Here is a 10,736-nt window from a genome sequence, read left to right as displayed (position 1 = left end):
AATTTTTGCAATAATAATCTTTATTAAAAGTTTTGCACACAAAAACTATGAAATTTTTTAAATTTATTTTTAAATTTTTTTTGCTGTTAATATTGCATTATTGTTTTTTTGTTTTTTTCAAAATTATCTATGTTTGTACGTACTATATAAAGATTTGCACTTACATAACTAACCGCAATGTTTATTTCTGTTTTGGGCAGTAAAAAGTTAAGACTAACAAAGTTTTTAAATGTATATTTACTGTTGTTCAATTTTTTTGTTTTATTTTCTTTTTCTGTTTGTTTTTTACTATGCATTATTTATTATTTTTAATTTTTATTATTTTGTTTTCCTGCTGCTGACTCTACACAAAATTTCTTATTTTTTTTATGTGGGTTCTTGATTACGTTAAACATGTTAAAGTTGTTGCTATGTGTATGTATGTATGTGGCTGCTCGTTTAGCTTCAATATTTTTCGAAAATTTTAGTAAATTAAGAAAACATTAAAAAACCATGAAAATTTCGAACTTGAAAATTGCAGCAACAACAATCCAGCACTCAATTTTTCATATGATTATTTGAAGCAGCGGTCTGACAGAACAAATGAAGCGCATCCAAGCGATTTCAAACAAGAAAACATATGTTTTCAAAATTTTTAGAACAATTAGTAACAAGTACTGTTAGAAGCAATTTAGTTTTGGAAGTAATTTTAATAAAATTTGAATTTAATTGTGTGTGTTTGTCTTATATTGCTTCATTAACTTTCAATTTGTCTCGAAACATATTCCATAGCTTCTCTTTTACTGTTTTTGAAAATAGAATTGTCCCAAAGAAATCGCCTCATTTATGCCAACCAAATATTTTTTTACCCGAAAACTTTTCTGGTGCTGTTATAATCCAATATTAAAATTTTTTCGAGGCATAAGCTTTAAAAATTCTTCTTTTGTTCCAACTCAGTGGTCTGTGCACTTTTTGCTGTTTTCATCAAGTTTCATTGTATTTCTGTATTCTGTATTCTCTATTCTCTCTAATCTCTTTATTTCTCTTTACCTGAAACCAAATTAATTGCATTGTATGTTTGTTTGTAACTGTCCCGTATGAAAAAAAAAGTATTTATAAAAAAATATTCGTTCCATCAATTTTCCTCCCTACCAGGTCTTCCGTATGCTTTAAGCTTATTACGCAAAGCCAAAAGCTCTAGCTTTCCATTCGTCAACAAAAAATTATGGCCAAAAGTGGACATGTACAGCTATAAAAAACAAAAATTCGCAGTTTGTTTAGAATGTCCGTGACGAACGAACGCCATTCGTGTTTGTTTCCGTTTCCTTTCATTCCTTCATAGCGGTCTACTTCGTCACCGCCGCCAACCTCTGAATAATGCTTCAGCCATCACTTGTAGTTTCCACAAGTTATTTATAAATTTCGTCTAGAGTCCCCACGAAAACTTCCGAAATGATAACTTTATTTACAGTTACGCCGTTAAAACTCGTTTTTTTCGCGCACCAATTGCTTCTCCCCGCAACCTTTACAATAATTTCCGCATTTCCATCCTTACCGTTCACATATGTCTGTGTGTAAATGCATTGAATTTGTTATAAAGCTCTGCTTCTAACCCCCAACATAACGTCCCTATTTCGTCTGCCTTGTCATCGTATCTTCGCCGATTTCGTCTTTGCCGTGTTGTGTAAATGTTTGTTTCGTATTTTCCGTTTAGTTTTAGTAGCGTTCATGTGCACCGCCGACTAAGCCATCTCGTGGCTCCAGTTATTGAGCACATGATCGATTTCAGTTGGTTCCAGCAATGGCTCGGTAGCCACTGCGTAATCATCATTACATAAATCCATTATAAACGGTTCCATTAATGGATTCATATTATCGATGTAAGATGTCAGCGAACCTTTACGACCGCCAGCAGGCTTATTTGTCTTACTCTCGCCTGAACTGCCAATACCGTTGCCTGCTGGAGTTGTTTTCTGCTGTTGTTTTGCTTGTGCCTCAACAAGCAAAGCACGTTGCTTGGCCGCCTTGTTGTTCAAGCATTTCATTAAAAGCATATCCTTGGTGGTAGCCGAGCAACCATTTGTCGATATCTTGAAAAGTGGGCTGCTAGGTTGTTCCAATTGTAACTTAATCGGTGAGGCGGCTTCAATCATGCTAATGTCATCTATGCCGCTGTCTGAATTGGATTCACTGTCGGCCGGTGTAAGGCCGGGTGGGCTTACTTCGCAACTGCTGCTGCCGATAGAATTATCGCCACTGCTAGCCGGTCCGAATGGTGGTGATGGCAGCACACCGGGTCCCCCAATCATTGGATTGTGACGGTAGTTACGCAGCAAGGCAGCCGTCGATGTTTCACAATGCAAGGGTTTGATGAGAGATGGCGACTGTGCCGACAGTGTTGGGGATGGTGCTTGATCCAAGGAGTCTTCATCCATGAGCATACCGCTCTGATTGTTAAAGTTGGGTATTGTGTGAATATGGTTTTAAGAAAGAGAAGAAATAAGAAAAATAAATTAGTTATTTAGTTTTTAAAACTTTTTCAATATAGTTTTTAAAGTCGAGGAAAAATTGTTGTTCAAAAAGCGCACATGTCCAAACTACTTTCTTGGAACTTAAAAACAAATTAAAATTGAAGTATTTGCTATATTATGTAACGGTAAATTATCTTTTACAGTTATTAGGAGAAATATATGTAGAGTGTAGTTATGTTGAAAACGTCCAGCATAATTTAATATTTTAAGTTCTGAACTTGTGCAGTTTTGGTAGAACAACAAATTCATCTTCGACTTGTATTAGATATATAGTACTTTGATCAAAATTTACCGTTGCAATGGTCATAAGTTATGTAAAGACTTTAGTATTTAACTTAAAAAAAAAAATTTTTTTTTTAATAATTTTGTATATGGATCGATTTTGGTTTAACATGCTTGCATACTTAAAATATTCGATATGAATAGGTTTGCGCAAACTTTTTGTTTTCATATACATAGGAACAACTTTTATAAAAATATTTTAGAATCATTTTTATAAAAATACAAACTTAACCTAAGTGTATTTATAATTTTTGTTTTATTTTTTATATATATAATTTTTTCTTTTTTGGTTTTTCTAAAATAATTTTCCATAATCCTGATTTTAACATTAGTGTACAATATATTTTTAATAAAATGTTTTTCTTACATGTTTTCTTTTTTAATTTGTATACATATTTTGTTTGTTCACCTTTTCAGCTAATTATCAGCTGTGTTTTCATAAAATAGTTTGTCGAAGTACATTTACTTTTTCACCAAGAATATAATTGTTTTAATATATTTTTTTATATATTAATGTAATATACTATTATAGAGTTATCAGATGACTTATTTAATTAAAAAAAAATAAATAAATAAAAATATATCTAAAATTAGTGAATAAATGGTGGTAAAAACCTTTAAGTGATTTCCAGCCCTAAAATAGAAATATAAGCTGAAATGGGATGACCACCTATCCATAGATACGATGAGATAAATATTTGAGGATCACACCGCGACATAAGCCTATTGTAGCCTCTTCTTAGTCGCAGCGAATCAGCTGGCAACAGCATATTGATAAATTCCAATATACTGCGAGGTGCTAGTGAAGCGATAACCTATATGGAAAGATGGATTCAAAGGGATTTACCCTGCGTCTACAGACAGCTACGCAGTCAATTAGCAGGTATTCTACAGTTTCAGGCTAAATGTCGAAGAACCGGCAATTTGCACAAGAAGCTAGGTTCAAATTATATAGCGTAAGTGCTTCTTGTACTTACAATGGTCAGTGTAGTGTGCGACAAGTAGCTTGAGTTTGTTCCTAGGGAGGTATTTTTTTTACATATTTAAACCTGCTGATGTTAGAACCGCCCTTAGCAACTTGGCATGGTGTATGCCTTGGAGTTCTTATCAATACCACTCTCTGCCTACTCCTCTTTCCTTGAGGAGCCAGCAATTATCAATTTGAACAACAGTGCCAATTGAACTTAGTAAATACAAATGATTTAAACGAAAATTAAAAATAAGCCGCACATTTATGAAAAGTTTATGCTACAAAATTTATTTTATGGCGTTGCCACACGATTTAAATTTTAATACAAATTTACTAAAATGCTTGCCAACAATGGGAAATCAGTTTTCAAATTTTGAATTTCATTGAATAGCACGAAATGAGGTAGAAAGAATACTATACGAAAATAGTAATGAGCATCTTGAAATAGATTTTTTCCTGGTTGTCCACTGTATCAAAACATTTAGCTTTAAAATCATTCTAATCTCGCCGAAAAATGGCAGCATTTGAAGAAAGGGAAGGTGTTGTTTCACTACAACAATGATCAGTGTCAGAAGTCAGTGAAAACGTTGGCAAAAATGCATGAATGGGGCTTCGTATTGCTTTCAAATCCACCGAACTCTCCAGATCTGGCCCACAACGACTATTGCTTGTTCTCAGATCTCAAAATGATGCTCACTCGGAAGAAATTTTTGTCCAATAAAGCCGCGACTTTTCAATTGACTTGTTATAGTAGTGTATATGCATGTGGATTGCTTTCGAAAAAGCTGAATAGAACTTTACTTGTAAATATCTGCTGAAATCGCCGATGAACTAGTTTTTAAAGTTTCAATCTTCAGAATTTAAAATATTTTAGCATTCATTTCAGTTTTATAAATTCACTCGGGAGCAGAATAATAATTACAGGCAAAAAATGGAATTTTGATATCGTATGTATACATATATCTATATATACTTATGATGAAGAAATAATTTCTTAAAACAACAAATGCCTTTTAAAAGTTAAAAAAAAAAATTACAATCCCCACAAAAAACCTTTAAATCAATATATTTAAAAAACAAAAATGAATTTTAACTTGCGTGGAAACATTTTTAATCCCCTTCAAATAATTAATCACTTAGTAATCACTAACGTATTATATTATCTAATCAAAGTTCAAAGATTATCGTTGAATAGCAACGCTAAGCTATGACTAAAAATAATTCTGCATACAGACAACGGCACTTTATCTGCAAAATCGTAACTCACATATGTATAATTGTATACTATATATTTTTGCATGCATTTAACATAGGACATTTTTATTTCTGAATAAATCTTTTAGCTCCAATGGGAATGAGCCTACAAATTTCAAAGCAGAACTCCCTAATAAAATATTTACTTCCTATTAATTTTTTCATATGAGCACTACTTCAAAAGCTACATATATGCAGTTCAACTGTACTGTATTCTTATAGTACACCATGCCGTATGAGCAACACAGCTTACGTCATTTGCTGTATCACTTTAACTGCGTATAACTTTTAAAGGAATGCTTTATGAAATGACCATTCAAACCTTTTTTGTAAAGGGTAAACTTGTGTGTTAGAATATCAGGTTATCAAAATTCCATGTTTATTTGCTTTAAGGCAAAATATCCAAACTTCACCTGTTAAAAACAGAGGGAAATAAAATGAAATAAGAAATTAAAAAAAATTAAATTTCAGAAAAAACCTGAAACAGCAGTGGGTGAAAAATAAAAAAATTAATGCGGAAATAACAGCTACCTTAATATATATGCATATACATATGTATATGTCTGACTGATTATATTTTCATACAAAGGCATTAGAAATCAAGATTGTTCGTACATATTATTTATATTATATAATGTATATGTAGGGGCGTGTGTATGTATCAATGCATGCAAAAAAGTACACACACATATTGATTGAATGAATTTTATAAATAAATAAGAAGGCTGGTCTTATATAAGAAGAAGCACACTTTGATAACGAATTGCGTCTAATTATAGTTGAATATGCTCAATCATAAAAATATATTCAATAAAATATGTTTACAGTTGAGGCAAAACATGTAAACTCATAAAAAACTGAAAAGTAAAAATATTTGCGCACATAAATACATACATACCATAAACACATCAATATATGTAGGTAGCATTGTGGCAGGTAAAACAAGAAATCTTTATAGCACACTTCGCTTCAATTATTTTTATTGACTTTTTGCGCTGCGAATACATAGTATACAAAATAGATTAAAACAAATGTATATGTATATAATATACATACACATATTTTATATATATGCATAGTATATTATATAAACAGTTTTGTTTCGAGCTTTTTTGTATTCAAGTTGCATTTTTTTCTTTGATAGGCGACTGTTTCCAGCAAAAAGCTGCACGCTAGAGCTTTTACTAGAGCGAGCTACACATGCAACAACAACAGCCTTAATGCACAGCGGTCTTTGACCCTATCGCCTACATACACACACATATCCATACATATGTTTGCATGTTGTTTTGACGCCCTGCCATAGCGGCACGGAAAATGAAAGTGAAAACGGCACTTTTGCGCCGTGTTGTTGCAGGTCATTAATACACATGCAGGCTGAGCAAGCAATACAGCAATGCTCTCATACCCAATTGCACGCGAGTGGCGCCACTGCTCGGCATGATTTTACAAAACTTTCTAGCTGACCCAATAAAATGTGCCTTCTACCTCACACAAAGTGCTTTTAATTAAGTAATATTTTTTTGTATTGGTATTTGAGTTTGTCATTCATTGTTTCTATCTTTCTATTAATTAATATATGTGGGAAGTATTTTTTGCTTTTTATTTAAGCAGCCAACGCACGCACTTTTGGTAGTATACTTTAAGGCGCTTTAACTTAAGGGAGGGCAATAAGTTCTCGTACGCTTATAATATAACATTCCTGTTGTCTTTATAATGATTTTGTAGCATATTACCGTTATGCGAGCCAGAAGCATTTGCGGCGCCAGCTGGTAAAGCAACGGGGGGTTGCGAGGCTCGCCAGTTGACAAGCGGCTTTTACACAAACAAGCTGTAATAAATGAGCTCATTTGTATGCGTATGAAAAATTTAACTTCCTGACATTAGAACGCGTAGAATATGATACAAACAATGCGTAAACACATACATATTCATATATAGAAATGTACATATTTGTGCAGACATTTGCATACACATGCGGGTTTATCTTAAAGCAAGCAAACATCATATTTGGTTTGCCGGTTATTGACCGTTACAAAGGTAGGGGTGTTATCAAGTAAACAAAAAAAAAGCATTGCGTTAGCGTATTAATTTCATATCAGCATTGATCTACAATTTTATTGTGGGCGAGAGTGTATTAATGCTCATATATATTTTTATATAAGTATGTACTAAAAAAATATAATTTAATTCGTATTTTCTTTCGTTAAAACATATCTGTGGAATATTTTTGGTTGGAATGTGTGGGCTGTTATAAAACACGTACATTTTGACCGATTAGGAACACGTAATACTACTTGACCTTTCGTCAACTGCATATTTTGCTGGTAGAAAAGTGTTCGTGTCCATATTTATCTGTACATGTCAGATACATCAAAAATTGTATGTTTCCAACATTTCATTATCTGTGGTGAGGAAAGAAGCAATGAAGCCCTTTAATAAGTTGCTGTTAATTTAAAGCGAGGACAATTTAAGAAATTTTCAGCAAAAGAAAAAATAAAAAAAGTAAAATTATAGAAAGAATGGCTGAGTATAAAGGAATATACAGTGAAATTCCTTATAACGGGTTATCCCTCGTCGTAGGTCATGACAAAAACAATTCTTACGACATCCAGTGTGTTTACCCCGCATTTTTCGGCAGTAGGGTTTGAGACTCATCTAAAATCACTGCCGTGATCCGGCACCCGGTTACTATGCAACTCCATACTGAGTGATCAAAACACTCTGTCCGCATTCGAGTATTAAACCACAACCATCACGATACTCTGCGGCGGGTCAGTCCGGAGTCAGGTTCTAGCGAACTCCAAGAGCTCCTGCTGCCCGTGGTGCCAGAATTAAGTCTCCGGTCAGACCTTTTAACCAAAATTATTACCAATTGATCTTCCATACTGCTCTGGACTAGTGATCAGGTATCACATACTCTCATCCCACGCATCCAAAAAACGCACAAGAAGCTAACCTTCAATTTCAGTCAATTGTCTTGGCCGCCTAAATAACTTACGCGCAAACCTTTCAAATGACCTTGAGGTAGTAGTGTGGTAACTTGGGTTCAAGAACTCGAATTTTTTTCCTAATTTGAAAGCACAATGTCTTGAGAATATACTGTGAAAATTTCAGATAGAAATTCGAAACATTTCGGGAGCTATAACGAGTTTAAACGCATTTTTCTCAAAACATTGTTTTTCTGTTCCGATTGCTTTCAAATTTTCACAGGCTGTTCTACACACTTATAGTTCTCGTCGGTACTAACGACAATTTTTTTACCCCTAACTTTTTATTTTACAACCTTTTTTTTTTTGCTAAAATAAAATCACTTTTTTTCCTTTCCGCCATTTTGTTATTTACTCTTGAAATTTTACTTCAGTGCATAGTTCCGACCAGAATGACATGTCTATCAGTCAGATAATATCAAGAGCCAAAATCACCCGGGCCACCCAAGTACATTTGTTTGAGGTTCCAATTTCAATACTAATAAAGTATTAAATTTTTATGAACAAATTTTTTTATATTTTCAATATTTAAATAAAAACACTATAAATATTCAAAATGATTCATTTTTATTTTCCTATAAAAACCACCCGCCAAAGAAGTCATGAAAATAGGCATAATTTACCAAGCTACTACGTTAACTGTTCGGCATTCAAACTAGTGGAGATCGCACCGCTTACATCTAACCATCTATCTATCCAGCTAATCCACATTCCATGATCCAGAGATCCTGACGTCCGAGTACATTAGGCATTGCGCGACGACATGTACTCAATCCTCAATGCGTGCTTCACACACACTCAGACGTTTCCGATAAGTTTCTTTTATGCATAGATGCGTTCAGAGGTCCAGTAAGTAGGAAGCCCAAGCTCAGACAATATCTGAAGTCTAGGTTTTATTCTACTATCCCAAAAGTTTTGCCACATACTACTATCCCTATCATCTAGAGGCCTCCTGCTCCCTAGATATCCCTACCTCTTCACATTCTTCATCTGTCATCAGATATCCAGTCATTCTGCAGCAATGACACACTCAAACCCCTCCTTAAACTGTATGCAAAAGTTTGCTGTATGCCAATCAGATACTAACAACACCATTGGATTGCATCAGAAGCTGAAACTAAGAACTCAGTCCATCCAATTATCCCATTAGTTTCCGATGAGCCAACGCGATCCAGACGATCGCATGAATGAAAGGAGCCAATAACTAGACTCTCAGTGGGTAACTTTTGAAAAAATATCTGGGTACCCAGTCAAAAAGGAAAGAAGGAAGCGAAAAGACACTTAGACCATTTAGCTCCTTCAATGGCTGCTTGAAGCAATGGGCCCTACAGCAGCACCTCAGGTTTTGGAACAGTAACAACACAGGGCATTCCATAAAGATATTTTGAGGGTAGTGTTAGTGATGGACAGACCAAAAAAATTTCTACATTGTAGAGGATCTACCAACTATTTAACTAAATTCTTTAAAATTTAGAGGTATTTTCATATCCTAAAAATAAATTTATCTGTCAATCACCTAATGAGATCCATTTGAAACATTTGGCACTCCCAAAACCAAGCATTAGATTGCGCAAAGACCCAAAATGTTAAAGAATGCTCAAAGCCAGTAGAAAATTGTATATATGTGTGTATTGCAAATGCATGTGTCAAAACTTGTTTGATAATACTTTTATAAATGTGGCACGTGCTGTGCAAAACTTTTCCTCTTACGCGAACATAATTGAAACACTTGCAAAGCACGCGTCGCAAACAAAATTGAATGCAAGCGAAATACGGCTGAAGGAAAATAAAGAAAAGTTGAATGTACATATGTACGTGACGGCGCAATGACAAATCCAGAAAGCGTAAGCATTTCCAAGAAACCAAAATCTTTGCGATAAAGCGGAGCAGTCGGGGAAATTACTTGCATATGCGCTGCGGTACATACATATGTATATGATATATGTATATGTAACTGATGTTATTTAATTCCGACATATTGGGAAAGCCTGACAAATAGATAAAAAAAAATGTGGGTTTATATTTTCCATACCCGCAGCTTGTTAAAATGTTTTTTATGCACTGAGTGCTGGCACTTTGATCAAAGTCTTTAATAAGAAACTTGACACAAATGTGACAAATAGCATTACCCTCATTACCCACATAATGATTTGATGTAATATCGAGTTTCGGAATTTCTGATTGGTTTAGTTTGTATATAAATTACATGACGCGGGTCTATTTAATTCACGGAACTACATATCACCCTGGAAATTACTGAAGCTTATTTCAAGTAAAAAAGCGATTTCAATAAAAGTGGCCTACAGGGAAATCTAAGAAGATAGTTTAAAAAAGAAATAAATGAAATATACTGAAATACCTAAACATTTCCCTCTTGAATATCTCTACTCGCCTCTCAACTAAATGACGACTTATGCATAATATGATAAAAGGTCAGCTTTACTGAGGATTCTAGTTTGAATTTTACATAGGCGATATGTTTTCAAAGAGAAATAGTAAAACAAAAACAATGCATGACTAATATTTGTGGGTTTGCATACGCTCCAAATGTATTCCTGATCCAGGAAAGCTTCACACACAAAGAAGTCATCAAGCATGATGATAAGATAAGTCTTCTTGCCCTATATTAATCGGATGGCATCAAAACTCACCGCAGCAATAGCAAAAAAGAGACCAATTTTTTATTCTACTACTTTTTTTAGTTTATTATATTTAAGAAAAAATTATAAG

At 33.9% G+C, this 10,736-nt stretch overlaps 1 protein-coding gene across 3 annotated transcripts in view; it reads right to left on the bottom strand.

Moving 5' to 3' along the window:
• Positions 1-984: 984 nt before the first annotated feature.
• LOC108977559 (protein similar) overlaps positions 985-10,736 on the bottom strand; it is a 165,868-nt gene continuing 156,116 nt past the window's right edge. For all 3 annotated transcript variants that reach the window (XM_018947286.1, XM_018947287.1, XM_018947285.1), the window contains one exon: positions 985-2,426. In XM_018947286.1, coding sequence (XP_018802831.1) covers positions 1,722-2,426 — 705 coding nt within the window. In that variant the 3' untranslated portion in view covers positions 985-1,721. The remainder of the gene's footprint in view (positions 2,427-10,736) is intronic.

Source organism: Bactrocera latifrons, unplaced genomic scaffold (genome assembly GCF_001853355.1).
Source record: "Bactrocera latifrons isolate USDA-ARS-PBARC rearing strain unplaced genomic scaffold, ASM185335v1 scaffold_91, whole genome shotgun sequence".
Taxonomy (NCBI): domain Eukaryota; kingdom Metazoa; phylum Arthropoda; class Insecta; order Diptera; family Tephritidae; genus Bactrocera; species Bactrocera latifrons.
The sequence above is the reverse complement of the archived record's forward strand: the minus strand, read 5'-3'. Positions and strand labels throughout refer to the sequence as shown.